General features: G+C 51.0%; 1 protein-coding gene across 2 annotated transcripts; it reads right to left on the bottom strand.

The window, feature by feature from the left end:
- Nucleotides 1-3,057: 3,057 nt before the first annotated feature.
- Nucleotides 3,058-22,993, bottom strand: Gcsaml (germinal center associated signaling and motility like). 2 transcript variants are annotated; one of them, XM_087181022.1, is made up of 5 exons: nt 22,846-22,993; nt 15,393-15,452; nt 9,967-10,016; nt 4,966-4,994; nt 3,058-4,111 (listed from the first exon to the last, which is right to left on the bottom strand). In XM_087181022.1, the coding sequence occupies exons 1-5, from the start codon at nt 22,872-22,874 to the stop codon at nt 3,875-3,877; spliced, it is 405 nt and encodes a 134-aa protein (XP_087037148.1). In that variant the 5' UTR covers nt 22,875-22,993; the 3' UTR covers nt 3,058-3,874. The 2 variants fall into 2 exon arrangements, with proteins under 2 accessions (XP_087037148.1, XP_004841986.2); XM_004841929.3 differs by having other exon boundaries at nt 9,976-10,016; nt 22,846-22,986.
- Nucleotides 22,994-23,328: the final 335 nt, after the last annotated feature.

Below are 23,328 nucleotides of genomic sequence, written 5' to 3'. Positions count from 1 at the left end.
GTAAGCAACCGGCAGGGGAGGACAGATGTCAATGAAATGTGCTCGGTGATACTGGTAATCAGGGAAATAAAGATTAAAAATGCAAAGTGATATCCACCCACTCTCCTTAGTTGCTCTGCTTAAGGAGAAAAACAACAGTGAATGCTGGCAAGAATGTGCAGCAAACTCACACTCTGTGTTTGGGGGAAAGATGATACAACAACCTTTGCTAAGTTCGCCAGTTTCCTGTGACCCTAAAAACATGCTGCTGTTTTGGACCTGGGATGCCCCAGGCCCTGAGTTCAGGGCTTGGTCCTCAGCTCAGGCTGTGGGAAGATGGTGGAGCCCATGAGAGGCGGGGTCTGGCGGGAAGTTGTAGATTATTGGGGTGGACCCTGAAAGCAGACTGAGGGGTGCTGGACTCCCCATCTTTCTTCCATTCTCAGCCATGAGGTGAACAGGCTTCTTCCAGAAGGACCTCCCACCGGACGTACCATGTCACCGCAGAGCTCAGGACAGCAGGGACAGCCAGCTGTCCTCTGAAACCTCAAAAGCTATGAGCCAAAACCAGCCTCTCCTCTCTGTAAAGTGATCATCCTAGGCATTTTGCTTGTCACAGAGAGTTGACCAACACATTTGCCTGCGCTCTGATCAGCTCATCTATTTCTTTTTTTTTGTACCAGGGATCGAACTCGTGTCCTTGCGCTTTTGAGGCAGGCGGTGGAACCACTGAGCTAAATCCCAAGGGTAGCTCATCTATTTTTAGGGATTAACTGAAAGGGAATGAAAACTATGTCCACAATAATATAGGCAAAAAATATTTATATGTAAGGTAGCTAAATGCTGATCAAACCCCCAACCATGTGACCAAGGGTATAGCAGCAGGATAACAAAAGAAAAGACAAGATCTTTACTGTACAAGGGGGCCCGGGATGGTCAGAGCTCTTACCAGGCTAAGACACTCTCCTGGAGCTCGCCACTATTTATTGAGCACACAGCTCCTGCAAGGGGAGAGGGGCAGTGTAGGAAACAGTGGCGTGGAGAGCACTGACTCAAGCAGGGTCCTAGCAACAAGGGAATGAGACATTCTGCCAGGAACAAATCACTGATTAATGGGAAATCTGGTTTTTCCATAGATTAATTTTTGCTTCTATGGAAGTTTTGCATATGAGTCATGCTGCCCTAAGTTGCAGTATTGTCCTGCCATCTGAGACTTCATAGTGTCAGGGATCATTGAGAATGTAGGGATGGAGAGATGAGGGACACCCCCCCCTCCAAGGAGTTCAGACAGCTGGCAGAACAGGCCTAACCACCTGTGAAGCACTGACAGTCTGCAGTTGCACCTCTTCTTCATGCTGTACCCTGCAAAGCTTGGTTGGCTTAGATCAGAAGGAAGAAGAACCTTGGCCCTAAGATGTAAAAGGGGCCTGAATAGACTTTTCCTTGTTGTCCCTAGTAATGAGCCAAGTTAATCATTAACCAATCAAGTAGGGGAGTCCTCAGCCCAGAGGCAGGATAGACCCCCAGCTATAAAACCAGCATCTTGAGCCCCCCTTCAACAGTGGCTCCGTTTCGGGCACCCTCGCCTGTCTCTCTGAGAGAAGGCAGCTGTACTCTTGCATGCTCGCTGAATTAAAGTACAACTTTGTTTCTATACTTCCGGTCTCTATCTGATTCTTCCACAACCTTCTTCGTAATCTGGAGAGTCAGGCCCAGGACTGTGGAGACTCTGCACCTCTCTCCGCCTGATACAGGACCTCCGCTGTGCCCAGTGGTGGGAGTTGTTCTGTTCCCACACACCAACTCCGGCTCTTCAGAGAAGACGTCGTGGGCCAACAGGCAGACTCAGACGTTTAATGTAAAAAGCCAGTTTATGAATTTTCAGCTTGCTCAGGGTGGTCTCCATCCGTAGCTCACACCTCTGTCAACAAAGAATGGATTAACAAATTTATATTCATGCAGTAGTTTGGTAAGCAGAGAAATGAGTAAGTCACACGATGGAGATATGTCCTAAAAACTTTATGTTGAGTAAAAGAAAGCCAACTGACTGCACTCAGCCTTGTGTCCCTTGTCCTGCAGGCCTGCAGAGGTCCAGGACTGGGACAGGACATAGAAAACTCCTCTCAGTGTATGTGAGTCCCAGAAGCAACCATGTGGGGGCCGCTCCCCTGACAGCCTTCGCCTCCTGCCCGGGCTGGTCAATCTTTTCTCCCTGAGAATCCCATAGATTGGACCAAAATCCAGAGCTTCTGTTTCACCTTAGGAGCCCATCTCAACCCTGGGAAGATTTCCTCCCTCCCCTGCGCCGAGGTGGAGCCTCACAGAGTCCACTGCCTCAGGACGCTGGGGCCAGCAGGGAGCTCCGAGCGCAGGGCCCTCGGCACCCTCACTGGCTGTGCAGCGAGTTCTGGCTGAGCAGTGGAGCTGGGCAGACCAGAGGGGGGTGAGGCTGTCTGGGTTTGCGGGGCTTCTGTGGTAGGTACAGTGTGCAGGGAAGGCACCACTGTCAGTGGACCCTGCCCACGGTCCCTGCCCTGGTGGCTCGCTGCTCCCTGGGCAAGGTGGAACCTGGGGCTCCGTGTCTGCATCCACTCCTGAGGACAGGCCTCAGCAGCAGCCACTGCCAGGTCAGCCATGGAGCAGAGAAGCCCCTGGGCCCCCACCCCACCTCGGCTGCACTGCTCAGATCCACCCTGTGAGGACGGCGCAGGGAGGGAGATGCCACCCACTAGCACTCATGTCACGCTACCTGGCACCCTCACATCTGTGCCCTGCCAGCAGAGGGGTCCCCAGTCCTCCTCCCATGCCACCCAACACCAGCTTCCAGCGCGCCGGCCACAGCCCGCCAGTTGGCCCAGCCTACATCTCACGTGCCCCACTGTCAGACATCACAGACAACCACAAGGTGCAGAACCGTCAGCTTGTCCCCGCCCTGGGGCCGGCCGAGTTCTGGCAGGATGGCTTTCCTAGAGCTACAGGATTTCTGTTAAGTTTTCCCCACACCCACTGCACCATGGGAAGCACAGGAATTTGCTAAAACTTGGAGGCAACAGAAGAGTCAACACTTGCACACCGCAATTGCGTTACCTAAGGTTCAAATTTATTTATATTATTGACGGATCCTCATCACTACACAGAAACACATCACAAATGCTTTGACTGTTAAGGCCTTTGGGTACTTATTTCCTAGGAAGTTCAAATATAACTTAAAAATTCATTGGGACAGTAAAAATAGATGGATTAGTCACCAGATTTCTGGAATTTTACAAGCAGACACTCTTCCTTCAGAAGAGGTATCTAATCACAAGTTCAATCAACGCTACACTGTGAACCAAGCTGCATGTACAAGTTTGTTCTGTTTTTCATTTTCTGCTAATCTGAACAGAATCCTCCAGTTAACTACTAGACAGGAAAGGTGAGGGTGGGCGGGGTTTCCTTTCCTCCCCGTGACACATTCAGTGCCTCCTCTCAGAAAGGACAATGCTAAAAACATGGATTCTTGAACTTTGACCACAAAATAAGATTCTCCAGTCCACACAAAAGACAAATTAATCAACAGGGCAGCAGAGTCTGGTCCCTGGCCTTATACTTTTACAGTTTATTAGACTTCAGAAAGGAAGCGCGTCCTGGACAGGAGATGCTGGCGTCTGAATTTGAGAGGCCGACGGGGAAGCTGGACCTGCGCGTCCTTCTGGCCCGGGGAAGTCCTCAGCAGCTCAGACCCTCAGCATTTACAGAGCAGCCCAGAGCCCATAGCCACCAAGTCCGCGTCTGTGCCCTCCCCAGACCACAGCGAAGCCACAGGGAGCGCACGGGGGCAGAGCGAGGGCCAGGCCAGCTCGAGTGAGGACCCTCTCCTGCACCTCCGGGCCGGCAGGTGGCCGCGGCCTTCGGGTCAGCGCGGGAGCACAAGCTCGTAGTCTGGCTCAGGCGAGTAGGAAGAGGAGCCGACCCCCGAGGTCCTGAGCAGGGCGTACTCCGTCTCCAGCGCCTCCCTGCGGAACCCGCCTCCCCTCCTGGCGGCGTCCAGGTTCTCATAGCTGTGGTCCTTGGAGTTCAGGGACGGCCGGCAGCGGGCAGTGTGGTCAATGACGGTATAGCACACATCCTCAAAGCCGCTGCTGCTCTCGTCCTGCCAGGCACGGAGAAGAGAAATCACAGCCAGGGCCCGGGGCAGATTCGAGCTCAGGGTCCCTGCTCACCAGGGCCACGTCCGGCTCAGGAGCCCGCCCAGGCCCCAGGCCGCTCCTCAGCCTGCTCCCTGCCACCTCCGGGCGGGCAGCCAGAGAACAGGCAGCAGCAGGCACCTGCTGCAGGTTCCACAAATCCAGCTGCAATGCATACAACAGCTGGACCTCGAAATGGAACCGACCAAGTCGCAGAACAAGGGACTTCTAACACAAAATACTAACACTAACAGTTAGGGTTTCACACACTTTCCACTACACATAGTGAAGAAAAGAAAAAATAAAACAATGTATACTAATTAAATCCACAAGACCCTCATGAGGTAGTTTCACAAAGAGAAGGGGCTTCCGTGTGTTACTGACTTCTATCCTGTTTGTAAATGTGAATGCTAATTCCTAGGAATACACATTGGCAGGCAATGTGCAAAGCGAAAAGAATTAATGTTTTTGGTGTTCAGATTTAATTGTAGTTTTATTTGATTTTGCCTGTTTTTGTCATAATAGCTTTGAAAACTAAATAATATACATCAGAAGAATTGGAACTACAGCAGCAATAACCTTCTAATCATTAGATCACTGTAATACTTTGGAATTTTTATTCCCTTCCATTTTTGCATTAGAATATAAAATAAATTACTTAAAATATGAAGGATTTCTCAAAGTGTACTTAGAAGTTGCAAGTATAGGAAGATAGAAGTTACTCTTAAATAAAACCATCTGTATTTTGACATTCCTGAGAAAAATGTAAAGAAAGGTAATTTGGTTTTTGTTTTCCTTTATTTTGTTGACTTTCAGTTACCTGATTAGAAGAGCATGGAAATTCTTTACCTGGAGGACAAAAAATAAAAGGAAAAGAATGTGAGACTTTTCAACTGCGGGTTGGGAAAGGATGGAGGACAGAGCATGCTGACAGAACCCCAAGGAGGCGGCTGTCTGGACCCGGGATTATTCCAGAGTGGGACAGAACACACGCTGGGCCCTGTGCTGGCGGGAGTGGCAAGCACCGTGCAGGCTTCTGTATCGGTGGTAAAACCCTGTCCACACACGTTGTAGCAAGGAAGAGAGCCATGGATGATGCCTGATCAGAGTGTAAGTATAAGAGAGGAATTCTATAAAACTATCCCAGGAAAATTCTACAATTCTAAAGATGGACGATCATTATAGAATAGGAACAAAAATAACAAGATCATTTCCCTCTAAACACAAATATGCAGATGCAGGGCGGCTCTATCTGTGAACCCTGAAGCAATGCGTCTGCATAATAATATGAAGTCTACTACTAACACTTTGTTAATAAACAAGCTAGAAGTACGGAAGTCACAGAATACTAAATGTGACCACCATCCCTACTTAAAAGATAGAAAGTGCCTGACCCTGAAACCTACAACTGATTTCCAAAATGGGACGCTACATATGTCCGTATTATACATCTTTATAAGTGTAGCCATAGGTAATGTTTTTGCGACATAAGTACTGGGGACTTCAGTTCTCTGAACCCCATCTTCTGACACGTCTCCCCCCCAACCCAGTCCCCTTCCATCCCTGGAGGCTGAGCTTTGCCCTTGAACCCTGCGGAAGTCATGCGTCAAAGGGAAGCCAGGAACGGTGCCTAACCAGGGAGCCATGGGTCTACAGAGACCAGAAGGAGATACAGGGCCAGGTGTGCTCCAGAGATTCTAGTGCAGAAAGGGAATATCCACCCCGTTCAGTAATCAGCATCTGCCAGACCAAGCCAAGCAGGGCAGACTCAGTGGCAGGACTCGTTACTGAGGGATCCGGAGTGTCCTGGGCACTCAGGGAGATGCGTCCCCATCACAGGACTGAAGTCTCCCTGCCCCTGTGTCACTGGAATCGGGGCTCAAGGTCACAGCTGAAGGAGCTAAGAGCTCTGGAAGGGTGGGGAACATCTCAGGAGTGGCCCGGGGGAAACGTCCCCACTGGCATTGCTGTCACCCTATCTGTATTCTTGGTCACTATTCCAGAAGCCCAGTGGCTTAAAATTCAAATTTAGTAGTCTAGAGCTCTGGAGATTAGAATTGTGAAACAGTTTTGAAGGGTCCCAGGCATGCCCTGCCCTGTGGAAATAGGCCACACTGGTAGGAGTGAAGAAGCAGAACTGTGCACCTGACTCTCCCTCCCTTTAGGAGGTGACAAGGCTCTTGTGGGAGGCTGTTGTTCCTGTGCTAAGTGGGGACCAGCAATGCTCCAGAGCCCCTCCACTCCCCTGGAGAGCCCTGTGTCCTGTGCCCTGCAGTGTGGGTGGAAAGCACCTCGAGTCTCGCTCTGAACACCTCCAGGTCCATGGAAATTGGTAAAACTCTTCTGCTTCTTCCTTGTACTAAAGAGCTTCCTGGACCCAGCCCAAGACTGAGTGAGAACTAAGGGTCCATAGAGATTTGTTCCAGTGCCTTGGCTCCACCCAAGGTGAGTCAGCACCACCCACTGCCTGGAGGACCTGGGCCCCAGCTCTAGGCTCCCCAGCAAGCAGAGCTTCCATCAGCTCCAGTTCACAGCAGCTCTGCCTGCAAGGCCAGCCTTGAGACTCCAGCAGCCTGGGGAGTCCTTGAGGGGCATCGCTCTGATGTTTCCCCTTCTTCATCCCCTTCCCACCTTTTAAGGACCAAGATCACTGCTGTTGCTCACGTGGCAGATCTCCCCTCCCAAAGATCCTTAATTAACTCCATCGTATCTGTAAAGTGCCTTGTGTCAGTGCATAAGCCAAATCCACAGAAGCCAGATACAAACCAAACCTGGATATCTGTTGCTGGCTTTGTTCTGCCTACCACACTTGTATTTCTTATGTGCAAAAGCAGAAATCATCAAAACATGCAGGAGCATAGGAAGGTTAAAGGCAATACACTAAAGCAGCCTGTTAAAATGGCCAAGAAAACCTTTCTCCCAGCCCATGAAATACACAGTTTTCTGAAATGCAAATTGAACTTTGTAAGATCAACTAAAAAACCTATTATGATTTGTAAGGCATTAGCACTGTGATGGCTTTTCTGGAACTCAACACAATTGTGACTAAACCAGAAAAGCTGGTGCCAGGAATTGCTTATGGGAATAAACCTAAGGATATGAGGACTGGACTAGGTCACAGCCCCTGACTGATGCAGAGTTTGAGCAGATGTCATTAACATTAAACACAGGACCCAAGTGACCCAAAGCACACCCAGCAAAGGCCCACTGACATTTACCTTGGGCACCCGGAGGAAAGTGGTCACCCAGACCATGGCTCCAAAGATCCCCAAAGACAGAGGAAGGACATTGGACCTGGCTTGTGGCCCGGCAGCTTCCAGAGCACAGAGCAGGCAGCAGGAAGCAGGCACAGCCAACATGTGGGTCAAGGACTGAGCCAGGACCAAGCAAACTACCCAGAAAACATCTGCTCTGGTCTTACCCACTATCAAGGCAAATGTTGGGAAGTTTCCCATTCTGGGCTGCATAGGTTGGCACGGACATTGTGAATTTCACCAGGACGAGGAGGCATGAGAGGAACAGATGCCCTGACCAGCTGAGGACAGCACCACACTGGTTCTGCTCTGGGCTGCTGGGGTGGCCCAAAGAAAATGGGAAATCATGAAAGAAAAGCAACACATGTCCTGCAGAAGTCAGGAAATTATTTAGTTGATGCTCAAGGTGATGATTTTGGTTGCATCCTCTTCTAATTTCCTTTTTTAGACCGGGTTAAGGACGGCTGGGGCTAAGACACTCACAGATTTCCCTAGACGGCCACTTGAGCTGCATTAATTATTGCACCCAAGGTCCCTTCAGTGACTAAAGCCACTTGGCAAACATCCAACATGCGACTCCTTTACACACAGGTCTCTGCCCCTGCATGGCGAGGGCACCTCTGGGCTCCATCACCATCATCAAAACAACAAGTAACCAATAAAACAGTAAATGGAAAACACGTGTGCACACAGGCTCACAGAAACAATGTGAGGCGTGAGAAAGGTGTCGTGATGGATCCTGCAAAGTCCAGTACAGAAGAAGTGCTGGGGATGGTGGCGCACACCTACAGTTCAAGCTACGGGGAGGCTGAGGCTGGAGGGTCACCAGTTTGAGGTTGTCTTGGGCAATTTATTGAGATCCTGTCTCAAAATAAAAAATAACAACTCTGGGTCTGATCCCGAGTACCACTGATAGGGAAAAGTTTTAGATAACTTAGTAATTGAATATTAAGGTAGTTGTAGAAGCAAAATAAGTAATGTATTCCTTTAAGGTTTGCTTTTCCCATAACTCTTGATGTTTAAGGTGATGGTTATCTGACTCTTTAATCTGTAGTTTCATAATAGATAACATTTTAACCTAGAAAAACAAGGTTGCAATGCCTGGGTAAATTTACAATGTAGGTGTTTTAACTGTCCTGTGCTTATCATGGGTCTGTGACTGTTATCATGAACAGGAACTGCTTGTAAATAGGAAGTGGAATTGTATTTACACATCAAAGACCACCAGGAATGAGAAAATGGCCAAAAAGGATATAGAAAGGAGACACTGAACAACAAGCGGCGTGGACACTGACCAGACCAGTTTCTGGTGGTCCTGCCTGCGTGCAAGTAAATCTTTTATTATTTTACCCGAATTCTGTGTCTCCCTGCATTTCTTTACATGATTTTCCAGAACACCATATGTTAAAAATAAAAAGAAGGTATGATGAACACTTCTGAGCTTAGAGATTTCAAATTTTAATTGGAGGAAAAATTTAACAAAAAATGTAAAGTTGACCAAATGAAAGAGAGATTAGGCATAGTCCACCACTACAAAAGTGTTTCCTGTGTACATAAAAAGTCTTCTTCACAATAAATGCCATCCTGCTGGACGGGCTCACCCCGAATCTCTACTGAAGATCAGCAGAGGAATGATCAATCACATTCAAACCTTCCAAAACATAGGTAGGACAGCTCTCTAAGGAGCGCCATGACCTCAGATTCCACGGGGGAATATCAGTGCCAGGGAGTAGAGGCCGGCACTCAGGAGTCAGAAACTGGAGAGCAAGGCGACTGTCTGACAGAGGAAGGAGAAACTTCCAGCAGGAAAATGGTGAGCAAAGCTGACAACAGCAAAAGACAGGGCAGTGACATTGAGGTGGACACTGACCTGAAGGTCGGAAGTCAGCAGTTAGCACTGAGAAGTGCACTTTACATTTTTAAATATCATCCACAGAAGTGCATTTTACTCCACAGCGCAGTGTGACCACGTAGGGATCCACAGAGCTGAAATCACTATGTCCCATGACTACTTTATCTGTGGGGCACCACGATTACTTCTAAATACATTATTCCACTTGGGGCTGCGATGCTATCTGGTGACATAACTCTATTGTGTAGCCTATGGAATTTGCTCACATATGATTTGTATTTGCTAACTGTACTGCAAAAACCTAGCAAGGAAGGAAGAAACCTTCCCCAGGGAACAAGGGGTGCCATCTTCCTTGCCCATTTGGAGGAATTTTGTAATTACTGCTGCGGTGCCCAGGGAGAAGGGGAAAGAGCACGAAAGGGAAAAACCCTCTTCCTACCATCAGCTAATATTCAAAGTGGCCCTTTATACCTCAGCAAAGCTAGCAGGAGTTGGGTTCATTTGCTCCCCATAAATGTACTGAATGTTGTCCAAAATAAATCATATAAAATATTACTGTAATACAAAAGTAATGTGACCAGTTTTATGGGACAGTGAAGATCACAAACCACATGTTTCCCGGTCTTTTTACAAACCTGTCAAGAGAAGGACCGATAATTGGGGCATTAAATTCACACTGCCCTGGTGTGGAGAACCTTAGGAAGCAAGGACTTACTTTTCTTACCTTGACCTTGAAGTTCTTCTTCAGATGTGGTCATTTCCTGCCTGCAAAGAAAGAGACAGATGGTAGCGTGAGGTTCCTTGGTTCTCTGAACCTGAAAATGGACTTCAGGGAAGCATCGGGCTGCTCTTCTCCACGTCAGGGTTAGAGGGACAAGGCCAGGGTGGGCACACTCGGCCCTCTCCTCGGCACTTTCTGAACAACCCAGGAAAGCCAGGCAGGGAGGAGTGGGAACCAGCTCCAGGGGCGGAGCTCAGGAACTGCTACCCCGGTCCGACCTGACCCGACCTCTCACACAGCCTGAGGGCACTTCCGGCAGTCCGGGGGTGGGGGGTGGGTGGGGGAGTCCTGTGCTCCCTGCTGTTCAGAAGAGAGCAGAAGCTTCACGGTCCCTGGAGACCCAGAGTCCTGCGCTGTCTTCACGGTCGACACTAAGAAGTGCAGGGAGGTGGTGACAGGAACGGAGAGGGGCGCATTCCCAGCGGGAAGGAGGGGCAAGGGGTGCAAGCACAGAGCTCTGCTAAACATAGGGGACACGCGAGCGACAGAAGGTGCAAAGGACAGCGACTGCCCCCACTGCAGGGCACAGAGAGGGGCAGGCAGAAGGAAGGAAATGTTTTCTCCTCTGCACCCGCCCAAGACACAACACACACGCAAACACACGTACACACACCCACATACATGTACACACATGCACACTGCACACGTACAGTTTTATACACAAATGGTCCTTGTTCTGTGAAAGTTACAAGGGTGAGCTGGATAACACAAATAAACAAACAAATCAAAAACAATTTATCGAGGAGATAAATAATATCTTTCAATAATAATTAATAATAATAATAATAAGAGGAGGAGGAGAAAAATGGGCTGGCCTAAATCAGTGAAACAATGGAAGACAGTCGTGAAATCTTCAGAGAAATTGGAGCAACATCGAAAGCTTCAGTTAATAAAGTGAATTCCTCTAAAATCAAAGAGTGATGTTTAAGCATCATTGCAGTGAAAATTAAATAACAGAAAACAATGGGCTAGAATGGTCAGAGAAAGGACAATAATTTTGAAAAATAAAGGCTAATGCACACATAACTTCTTTGCCTAGGAATGAAAACCAAACAAATGAAAGCATTCAAGGAAATAAAGAGAAAAAGGGGTGAAGTAAAGAGTGAATCTGAAAGTTGATTTCACAGGGAAGAAAAGGAAACTGTGTGGGTTGCTGAGGTACAGGGGCTGCAGCTGAACAGAGTGCATTGTGCACTTGAGATTCGCTCACACAGTGGACCTGCAGCGAGTACGGAGGACATTTCTACTGGTTAATGAGCTCGAGTCTAGCAATCGTGTCACAACATACTCATACATCACAACACCACACTGCACAATTTTTACTATTACTTACACCTCTAAATTCTGCAATTTTTAAAGATAAAGACATAGAAAAAGTAAAGTGTTAGGATTCTGGAGGGGACAAAATAAATGATGACTCCTAGCACATCAGTGAGGAAAAGATAAAACCAAGCCTCGCTGAAGGGCATCTCAGTCGGCCCAGGACCTGCACCTGAGAATGGGCTGCATTTGCAGCCTCAGGAGAGAAGCCCGACCCAGGAGCCCCAGAGAGCAAGCTCAAAGTGTGGTCCTCAGAGGTGCAAACCGCTGAGCTCCCTGGGAGGAAACAGACAGATGCTGCACACCCACATCTGCACTCTGGGGCACGCAAAGCTGTGCTGCACACAAGTGGAGGACGTGGCTCAGCGCTCAGCCCTCAGAGTCGGCCGAAGTCCGAGCCTGCTCTGCGGTCATCACACCTGCTCTGGTCCCCTCTGACCCAACACAGCAGGGCCAGGCTGCATCCTGAAGCCAGGGATCACTTCCAGGCAGTGGCAGCAATTCCAGAATTCCCAGGAGTTGCCCTGGGCTTTCTTGGCTTGTGTTTTGAATTAAATTGTGCCCACTTGAAATTCAGGTGAAGAAGGAAGTCTTCCTCCCAAGACCTCACAATGCAGCCGTGGAAGGAGATGGGGCTTTGCAGAGGTAAAGAAGTCAAAACAGGGCTGGGAGAGGACTCAGTCCTCCTGACCTGTGTGCCTGTTAGGAGCAGGGAGGGACACAGACAGAAGGAGGAGACGAATGAAGAGGAAGCAGCAGCAGTCTGCAGGCCAAGGCAGCTCGGAGGACTCCGCTGCTCACTCCAACCCCAGACTCCCGCGTTGGAGCTGGAGAAGGAAAGTTTCTGCTGCAGAGCACCAGGCCCTGGCCCTGGCTGTGGCGCCCTGGGAAACTCAGGTGTGCAGAGAGTGGGTGCTGGACCAGAGGAGGCCACAGGAGAGCTCCTTCCACCCTGCAGCATCGAGAGGGCAGCAGGACTGCCCGGGCCACTCGCACTGCAGGCCAGGCCCTGAGCGGAAGCCCTCCCTGCTTCTCAGGGCTGCAGGAGAGGGAGGAAACCAGCTGTGTGGGCAGCGATGGCACCAAAGTACCTGGGATCCAGACAGAGCAACGCAAGAGAAAATGGGAAAGTTAATGGAAGAACAGGGGCTGAATTTGTCTCAGTCAGAAGGAAAAACACGAGGACGGGAAATATCGGAAATGTGATTAATGGAGTTTCTTTAATGAGTACATTTCAAAATTATGATCCTGATAATGTTTTGTGAAGTAAGTCAGACACACAGCTTGAATGCATGGTTTCTCTTACATTGAACCCCAAAGTATAAGCAATTAAGGGCAAAATAAAGGATAGATACTAGGGAGCAGGGAGCAGTCGTTCAGCAGGGAAAGGGGACGTGGAGGAGGGGTGTGGCAGTGAAAACAACCGAGCATGCAATGCACACTGCACGCTCCCCACGAGGAGAGCACTCACCATGAACTGCAGATGGGGACTAACACGAAACTCAAAAAATTAGGCTCCTAGAACAAAAGGGCAGCCCGTGGGGCCTAACCACGACCCCACTGTGGCAACCACCCGCCGTTCTCTAGCTTCCGCCAGTGTCTCCCACCTCCTGCCGGCTGGGCCTTCCCACTGCCCTTCCGCCCTCCGGTCCAGCTGAGGTCACCCACCCTCCCCACCTGCTCCTGCCTCCTCCCTCTGCCAGCCAGGGCCGCAGCCCACTCTCTCCGGCCATCAGGGCAGCATCTTTACGTCCCAGGCGGGGATGAGAGCTGGGCACACATGAATAAAGTAGTCATTAGAGGAAAGCTGCTGCTCTTAGGTGGTCCTGTCCCCACACAGGAAACTGCACAGAAAAGAGCCTGCATTCAAAACCTACAAGAGGAACAAGACAAAACTGAAGAGAGTGAAAATATGATTTCGCTGAAGATAAAGCAATCATCTTATGGCATCTGACAAAAGGGAAAAGAGAAATGAGATCCGTTATCGAGGCTGGGTGATGGAATCTGTGCCTATCTCGAGGCTGCAGCTCCGTGACGTGGGACATTTTCTGCACTTGTAAACCAGGCACATGCGAGGACGAACTTCACCGCATACAAAGCTGCAGATCTACACTTAAAAGTTAAACAAGTTGAAAGAGTCCCACTGGCCTGTTAAGTTATGAATCGAAAGAACAATGCTCTGGTAAAAAATAAAGAAACAAAAATTGGCTCAGGCGATATAGAAGATGTGTCTTTCCTCAAACAGCACCACCCAGTGCGATGGGCCGGGAAGGAAGCTGAGTCTGACGGGGCAGTGGGGGAGGCAGACCTGCTCTGGCCTGGTCGGGGCCTCGAGCCTGGCTTACATCTCCCCGGAGACAGGTTCCTGTTCAGCACTGTCTGCTTCTCATGGAGACTTTCTGGTATGTGAAGATGTTAACACTTCCGTTCTTCAGCAAGAAATTTGAGAATAACTGCTAATGCAGACCCCACTTGTTTCTGGTTATTTGCTTATTTATTTGTGGTTCTGGGGGTGGAACCAAAGGTCACACCTGCCAGGCAGGTGCTCAGCGTGGAGCTGTGCCTCCAACCCAGATCTCACGAAAACCCGATTCAACTCCAAGTTCGTGGCTAATTAATTATCTAATTTAAATGCTAAATTAAAAGCCCAATTTAAATGACAGGAACCAGAACCCACTCTGGAGGCTAAGAAAGTCTGGGTTCAGTAACATCCTCGGGTCTTTGCAGCTTCCTCCCCAGCTGCACACCATGAAGGGGCTGCAGAGCCCAGGGCAGCACAGTGCTTTCCCGGAGCATCTAGCAGCCAGCCAGCCACCTCTACCTGCGGGGAACAAGAGGCAGCTGCAGGAAGCCCTCACCTGCAGACTCGGCACGGTCTGAGGCAGGATGAGTGCAAAGTCTAGCCCGGTCTGGGAAAATTAGTGATTTAGCCAGACCCTACCTCAAAAAATAAAGTGAGTCATAAAAAGGACCGGGAATATAGCTCAGTGTGGCGCTCAGGGTCAATCATCAGCACCATGGATCAATCGTCAGCATCACAAAAGGAAAAGAGGAGCGGGAAAAACAAGGGAGGGGAGGGGCCAGGGAGGGCGGGGGGGGGGGCCCTGGAGCCTGAGGTGGAAGGATCAGGAGGGGGCTGAGTGCAGACATGAAGCCCGCGGTTAGCAAGTGCAGCAGAGCATTCCTGCTCATCGCGGCAGGGCTGCCATTCAGTCCAGACATCCGGCATGTTTGCGCTTTTTTCTCCTTTTTCCACTGAGTGTTCTGGAAGGGTTGGGCATCAGATAGAGCCTGGCAAGTTAAACAGACACAGTTAGCGCTTTGGAGCTCATGTCCGTGAAGGCCGAAGATGACCATGGAGCTGCAGTTGAGACCAAGGCCGGCACAAATGTGAGAAGGGTGCAGCAGCAGAAAGCCCTGGTGTGGAAGCAAAGTCCCTACATGGCCTAGCAGGCGAGTCTGTCCCAGGACAGCAGCACAGGCAGCCCTCCAGGATGGGCACCATCCCCCAGGCATAGGAAAGGGGCTGTGGGCTGAAAGAGCAGCACGTGCCAATGTCCTGCGGCCCCAATAGTGGGGCTGGAGAGCCTGAGAACAGGAGGCCTGGGGGTGGCTGGTGAGGGCATGGGTGTGGAGCAGGGGGGAGAGGTGTGAAGAACCAATCCTCCCGAGATTAGGGTGCCGGGGAAGAGCTTGGATCTTATTCTGGATGCAGTGGAAACCGACAGAAAGGTCTTGAGCAAGGAAAAGGCATGGCTAGACTTAGCTTTCCCAAGGACTGTTCTGGAGGAACAGATTAAGGGGTGGCCCTTGGAAGCAGCCCACCAAACCAGGCGTCCTTTACTTTGGCCACGCACTGCTACCCTCGCTCAGTAACAAGAGAGGACAGCAGGGCACGATGTATGCCGTTCCTCCTGGGCGCCATCGAACCTGCTTCCAAGTCAGAGGAAACCACCGCGGAGCCCTGGCACTGCCGCGCCAGGCTGAGCTCTTTCAGGGCGGAGTCTGGATGTCGCTCTCAGAGGGAAATGTTCTCTTACCGTGTCCTTTTCACATCTAGACTCTCCTTCCCGTTCTTCTTTGCATTCGCTCCCACGCAACTGGATGGGAAGAAAGAAGTATTCTCACCACTCTACAAAATTTTCACCCCCTGCTTAAGTTTCCCAACCATTAAAATCTTTTCTTGACCATATTTGATTGGGTCTTTTATTTAGGGGAATCTGTATTTTTCGAGTTCTTTACATATTCTAGATATTAGTCCAAGACCATAATTATGTGGAATGAATCAGACACACAGCTTAAATAAAGAGCAAAATGAAAGACAGATGACGGGAAGCAGGGAGACGGATCTTTCCCCAAGGGGAAGGGGTCAGAGATGCAGCCCGGGAGGCGAGAAGAGAGAATGGAGACGCACTGTGCGCAGGCGCCGACTCCACGCCGGGGTGGAAGCTGTGTGCTGCAAACGCGTGCTGTGCTGCTAAGTAACAGAAAGTCTCTCCTCAGGGCAGGGCTGCGCTCCTCCAGCACCCAGGCGGCGCAGATGCAGAGCCCGCCCGTGTCGGAGAGCGGCCTCAGACTCTAGGGTCCAACCAACCAAGCCGGTGGCCTGACCTTTGCCTCTCAGCCTTGTATTTAAAACCCTGAGGCCCCGGGGCCGGGGCTTATGATTCTCAGACGTGAAAGCTTCCTGAATTTCAGAAGAGGTGCGAGGTCCCCACAGGTGGATCCTCCCAGGGAAGGTGCGGCAGCCCCGGCCAGCGCAGATCCCAGGGAGCAGAGCCGGCTGGCCCCAGGGAGGCGCTGCCCAGGGCTCTGCGGCCCGCCGGGGGCATCACGTGCAGACCCCGCTGCCGTGCAGACCGTGGCTGCGCCCCGCAGGCCTGGCTTGTGCTTCTCCCTCCGCGTGATCTCCGTCAGTTATCATGGTCTGATAACAACCAAGCGAACAGGAAACGGTCTGAGATGAGATGGGCAGATCTCCCAGTGTTCCTGGTTAGCGACACACACAGCCTGCCTCAGGCACCAGCTCTCTGCTCTGCCAGTTATTCCCACGGCGTTTCTCCGAATGGTCTTAAGCTTTGCCTGGTTTACAGTCCATGCTAATAGTTAATCCTGACACCCAGATGTGACCTCAACTGTGAATATAAACCAAAATCTCTGCAGCAGGATCTTCCGCTGCTCCTGCTTTCACTCTCCTGTCGCTATCCGGCCTCGCTGCTTCTGCAGGAGTCTGAGTCTGCCTGGGCCGGGTTTCAGGCTCTGAGCCTCCCTCCTGCTCCCTGGAAGCTCTCAGGGCAGACATTTCCTCGGCGTTGATCTCTACTCCACTCTCCGAAATTTTTGTCCCCTTCCCCAATTTTTCAAAACATTAAAACTTTTTTGAAAGCCGTAGACAAAATTCAACTTGCCTTTATAGACACAAAAGCCCTGAAGAAACAAGGCACGAAAGGATCATTCTCCAAAATAGTAAAGGTCATCTACAATAAACCTCAATGGGGAAAATCTGCAACTATTTCCTCTAAAATCAGGAACAAGCCAAGTATCTCCACTCATCACAGCAATATGGTTGTGGAAGTTTAGCTACAGCGATTAGGGAAAAGGAGGGAAAATAAAGGGATACAAAGAGGAAAGAAGGATCCAAATTATCTTTGTTTGCAGCTGATAAGATCCTGTATTTAGAAGACCTTACAGACTCCACCAAAAGACTTTAAGAACCAATAAACAAATCCAGCAAGTTAAAGGATATATAATCACATACTTGTCTATATGCCATAATGGAATAGCCAAGAAAGAAGTTAGGGAAGCAGGCCCATTTACAATAGCTTCCAAAAAAACAAAAACAAAACAAAAAGACCTACTGGTCCATTTTCCCAAGGAGGTGAAAGACTTCTACAGTGAACGTTTCTGAACACTTGAGAATGAAGTTGAAGACCCTAGGAGACAGAAAGACCTCCATTGTTCATGGATTGGCAGAATTAACGTTGCTAAATGTCATATCACCAAAAAATGGATTCAATGCAATCCTCATTAAAATACTATGGCAATTCTTTGTAAATCTAGAAAAAACAATTCTGAAATTCATAAGGAAACACAAAAGAACGAGAATAGCCAAAGCAATCCTAAGCAAAGGGAGCAAGCCTGGAGGCACCGCAACACCTGGTTTCAAACGATACCACAAACCACAGCAACAAAACAGCGTGGAACTGGCACAAAAGGGAGACGCAGACAAGTGGCATAGAACCGAGGTCACAGAAACAAACCCAACTACTGCCGCCTGATTCTTGACAAAGGAGCCAAAACATGCAGGCACTTTAAAACCTGGTGCTGGGAAACTGGACATCTGTCCATCTGGAGGAGACTGGAACCAGATCCTGGTGTCTCACCATGTACAGAAATCAATTCGAAAAGGTCCACAGACCAAGGTGTGACACCTGAAACGCTGAAACTGCTAGAAGATGGGGAAACATTGAAGCCATAGCACAAGACAAAGATTTTCCAAATAGGACTCTAATAGCACAGAAAATAAATCAAGGGTCAATAAATGGGTCTGCATCAAATTAAAAGGTTTCTGCACAGCAAGGCAAACAGCCAACAGAGTGAAAATACACCCTACAGAGTGGGAGAAAATATTTGCCGGCTACTCTTTCGACAGTGAGTTAATATCTGGAGTATAAAGAACTCAAAAAATACCAAACCCTCAAGTAGCCCAATCAATAAATGGGCAAATGAACAGGAACTTCTCAAAGGAAAGAATGCAAGTGGCCAATACATACATGGAAAGTGTTCAACATCTTTATCCACCAGGGCAGTGCAAACCAGAATGAGGTTGAGATTCCTTCCCACCAGTCAGAAAGCTGATCATCAAGAATACAGAAAACCATAAATGCTGAGGAAGATATGAGGGAAAAGAACCTGTCCACACTACCGGTGGGAAGGCAAATTAGTACAGCCACTATGGAAATCGAGATGGAGGTCCTGTGAAAATGAAAAACTAGAGCTACCATGTGACCCAGCTCTATCGCTGCTCAGCATACACCCAGGAATGAAAGCCAGCACACTGCAGGCATCGCTGCAGCACAGTTCACAGTAGCTATGCTATGGAACCAGCCTATGTGCCCCTCAGCAGACAGAGTACACGATGGAATATTATTTGGCCATTAAAAACACACAAGACTGGGTTGTTCACAGGAAAATGGATGGATCTGAAGATCATCATGTTGAGCTAAAGAAGCCAGATTCGGAAAGACAAATATTGCATGTTATCTCTAATATGTGGAATCTAAAAGCAACCATAAGAAAATAGAAAGGAGACCATTATTAGACAAGAGGAAAGGAATAAAGGGGAGCGGGGGGGAGGTGTAAGGGAAGACAATGGGGGATGGATATGATCAAAGTACACTGCATACATCGAAAGCCCCACAGACTTCTACTTTCAAGGGAACAGCACTCTTAACCAGGTACCAAGTCTGGAAACATCCAGCACGCGCCAGTGGTGTGCATGGTAACACAGCCCACTAACAGCACGCTGACAGTGTGGACCCTAGAGTACCATCCTGAGACCCCCCCCCAAGGCCACATCAAAGCCCTGACCCAGGTGTAGCACATCTGCCCTGGAGCTCCCATGCTCCTCCCGAGCGTGGCCTTCCTGGATTATGCCTAGTAAATCTACCCACACCTCTCACCGATGAGTCCCTCACTTCTTTCCTATCGTGAACTAAGAACCTGCTCCTGGGGTGGTGGTGAGTCAAGGTCCCCATATCCTCTTGGGGCACCTCCGTGGACCCCATCTGCTGGCAGGATGAGTTCTGAAGGAGATTTCTGTGTAAGAGTCACAGTCGTGGCCAATCTGGATGCAATGTCCATTTACAGTGTAGAGTGTGAATCTACCCAAATGTAACGTAAACACCCCTGGCCAGCTCATCTTCCTCGCTCCTCTGGAGTCCAGCTTTCTCAGGATTACACCTTACTATGCTGATCCACAAAGAAAGAATTTTATAACATAATTCTCCTTAGCCATAAGAGATTCACTGACTTACCCATCCGAGGGATTTTGGTATTTTAAATCAAAAACAGGACTCGACAATGCCTAACCTTAGTAGGAACCTGGCTGGAATTCCCCTGCAATAAAATATCACTGAACACAACTGGACACTGAACTCCACCATACATGCAGTCTCATTGTTATTAAGGGGAATTCAGATAATGCTGAGAAATAGGTCGCCTACAAATTTTGTTGACTGCCACCATGATTTAGCTTATAGTATATCATGGTAGAAATACACTAATTTCAATGTTAAAATTATCCAGGACACTGTACTGAGATTATGGGAATTTTTCCTTACTTTGTTTTTCTCTTTTTTATGTGTTTGATGTTAACTTATGACGTCATAACTCCACAATAGAAGTTTAAATAAACAGCTCCTTAAATCAATAATTTGTACACTATTTTTCCAACTATCAATAGTAAAGTTACAGATCAATAATAAAAATTTAACCACAAATAAACCTGTCTGAGGATTTGTAATCCTTTACATTAAAGAAAGAACCATAATATTACTAACAGTGAAATAGTAATCAAAGCTGTGTGAGACTCCGTTAAGGATAAAGTAAACTCTGAAGAAATTGAGTTGCTAAAGAAAACACAACTGATTAATAATGACAAAGTAAGTGTTTATCTCCAGGAGTTGAGAAAGAGAAGGGAAACAAACTGCAGGCAGAAATGAGCGCGGTTGAGAACCACATGTCAGAAAGGCCGGTGAGATGCGGCAGCTGGCCCGGGTCCAAGGAGGGAGAAGGGAAGGGACCACGAGAGGATGAGGCGGAGTGGGCGCTGCAGACTTCCAGACCTGTGACCCGGCAGCAGGTGTAATGGCCGTGCCAGACGGCAAACACGTGGTAACTCAGAAAAGTTAAGGTCTGTAGGTCCGTACATAATTTTGCCAAAGTTTGAGTGACAAATACCCCCTCTCTTGTACGAGATATTTCCAAGAGTGGAAAAATGTAAAATGATGCCAAAGCCACTTACTGAAATTAACATAGTTTTATTCCAAAATTAAATAAGCAGAACAATAATCACAAGTCCAATTCACTGATGAAAATGGACACAAGAGTCACCAGTGAAAGGTGAGCTACTAATCTGAAAGCACAGTAAAACAATACACACCGCAGCCCGACGGGGTTCACCCCAGAATCCAAGGACAGGTCCTCAGCAGCACACCTGCTAACACAGCTGGGTGTGGCAGCACACTCCACGCCTGTAAACCAGGCAAACTGGAGGCTGAGGCGGGAGGATCGCCAGATCCTGCCCAGCCTGGGCAACCTAATGACTTAGGGAGACCCTGTCTCAAGAAATAAAGAATAAATGGGCTGGGCATGCAGCTCAATGCAAAGGCCCTGGGTTCAATCCTCAGTACTGGAAAAGAAGAAGGTGGGTGACAGGTGGCCGGGCAGGTGTGGCCGGGCCTCCCTGTCTGCTCTGCCCTGGGCCCGGTCCGCCCAGGTGGGCCGGGCCCAGGGCGTGCGGTGCGTCTCTCACCTGCCAGGCCCTGCCCAGTACCTGATACCCGAGAGCGTGTGCCGCTCCCCACAGCCTGGCTCCTCTGGTGCTCTCTGCTGCCAGTGGCTCCGCACTCCCCAGAGCCCACGTGCACCTTCCCAGGCCCCAGGGGCGGGGGGCTGACAGCTGAGTGGCCTCGGCGCTCTCCTTTCACGGCCGGTGACCCTGGGTCCCGTCCCTGCAGCTTCCCGGGTCAGCCCAGCAGCCTCTGCTTCCTTCACAGCCTCAGCAGCACGACGAAGCTCAGGTTTCCTAGCGGCCTCTGCAGTGTTTGATCTGCTTCACAGCCCCCTCCCCAACTGGCATCTTGGAGTCAAACCATCACCTGGCCAGCTGCTCCCCTTCTGGGACTCTTCCGGAGGCGTGAGGCATCCTATCACAGTGACACATGCACACCGGCGTGGACGGCAGCACGGCTGTGAGAGCTAGCAGGAGGCCTGTGTGCCCTCCGGGAGGTGACAGGATGAAGAATGTGGTATTCCCACACCGTGGAGTACTCCTGTGCCATAAAGAAGGGCACTTACAGGGAGATGCGTGCGTGCGCCTGGAGACCAGGATGCGAAGGGAAATCGGACACACAAGCCTCGACATCGCCCTCACATGGTTTCTCTTAGATGGGAAGCCAGAGTGTAAATAAACAAAGAGCAAAGGACAAGAGAGGTAACAGGAAGCAAGGAGACAGGCCTTTGCACATAAGAAGGGCTAAGGACCGAAGAGGGTGACCAGGAGGGAAGACAGTGCTGTGTCCGCGCACCAGCTCCCTCGGGAACGGGACGGTGACTGTCTTGTTACCTTTCTCCCGGCCCCGGGACACCCAAAGGGGAAGGGGAAGGGTTTGTGTAGCTTACGGTTCCCAGAGGTTTCAGTCCATAACCAGCTGGCTCCAGGCTGGGAGGGCAAAGGAGCGTCAGAGGAGAAACAGCACGGTGCGCAGGAGGCAGCGGGAGTCACCGGCCTCTGCTGTCCTTCGGTCTCCTTCAGACCGCTTAGGGCGACAGCACTCACACCCTTAACCCCAGGGCCTTGGGCCCCGCATCGCATCCCGAATCACTTCCAGCTTCACACCCTCCAGATCCAGCCTGCGACCACAGCAACCTTTGAGGGACACCCAGACCCAGACCGCAGCGGCGATGTGCTGCACACATGGACGGATGTAAAATAAAAACTAAGAGAGAGGCCGCCGGCCCGGCCCGCAGGCTTCCCGCGCGCTGGAGAGCGCTTGGCCTAGAAGCCCGGACAGCAGGTGGGGCGCGGGGAAGCGCAGGGAGGGGGCTGCTGCCACGGCCACGGAGGCCCCACGTGACGCGTCGCCCAGTCCCGGCCACGGGTCCCCACTCCCACTCCCGGGCCGGGCAGAGCATGTCTTCCTGCCGCGCTGACTTTTACCCAGTAACGTTCTCGCCTGCAGGCACCCACTCCCCACGGTGAGCTCACTCGCTAGGGACCGCACGCGGTCTAATAAAAATCCTAGCAATCCGCGGAAGGAGCAGTCTGCGCGGTCCCGGGTCGTCCGGGGGTCGGCAGGAGCCGTTCTAACACAGGGAGAAGGGGAAGGACCCCCCTCGACAGCCAGTGCTCCAGGCCAACCGATTTGTCCCAGCGGCCCCGGCTGCTCCACGCCACCAGACGCGCGTTCGGAGCCCGGTTCCGCGGGTGCCCGGGTCTGGGGTCTCAGGAGCGCTGCGCCCCGTGCAGGCGCCTCGGAGAGGGCGCGGGACGCGGCGCTGGGCGGCTGCGCCTCTCCTGCTGCAGAGGCCCGCGGGCGCTGAGGTCAGGGGAGCGGAGCCCGGGCCCGGGCAGGCAGCTGCGGCTGCAGGAGAGCGCCGAGCGGGGCACGCGTGAGCCGCACACACGCGCCGGGCCGGCCGGGAGCCCGGGAAGGGAAGGCGGCCCCGAGGCCGCCCCTGGGCCCGCCCCTCCCGGCCGCCCGGGCTCACCAGAGCGCCCGCAGCGGCGCGTTGCCCATTGTCTCCGACCCGCTCAGGCGCTGCCTCGGTTCGCCGCGGTGCCCCGCAGCCCCGAGCCCGCCCGGGTCAGAGGCGGGGCCGGGCGCGCTGAGGGGAGGGCCTGGCGCGGGGGCCAGAGCGCGCATGCGCGAGCCCGCCCCGCTTGGGGAAAAGCAGGCCGAGACAGGAGGATGCTCGGACCCTCCCGGGGCTGCACGGCTGGCCGATGGGGCACCCTGCTCCTCCGCGCACTGTTCCTGTCCAGATGCACACAGAGCCTCTTCTCAGGACGAGACAGAACCAGCAGAAACTGTCTCTGGCCGTGCAGCAGTCAAAGCGCGCAGCGTCCTCCTCCGGGAGGTTGGGCTTCCCGGCCGGGAGGGAAAGGAGAGGGCGGCAGGAGGTCGGGGCCTCCGAGGGGCGGCGGCGCTGTCCCGCGTCCACCCAGGCGGCTGTGGGGAGGAAGCCCGCGGC

Source organism: Heterocephalus glaber, unplaced genomic scaffold, assembly GCF_053883595.1.
Source record: "Heterocephalus glaber isolate CG9 unplaced genomic scaffold, H.glaber_assembly_v1.0 deba00001466, whole genome shotgun sequence".
Lineage (NCBI taxonomy): Eukaryota > Metazoa > Chordata > Mammalia > Rodentia > Bathyergidae > Heterocephalus > Heterocephalus glaber.
Note: the sequence above shows the minus strand (reverse complement) of the source record. Positions and strands in the feature narration are given on the sequence as shown.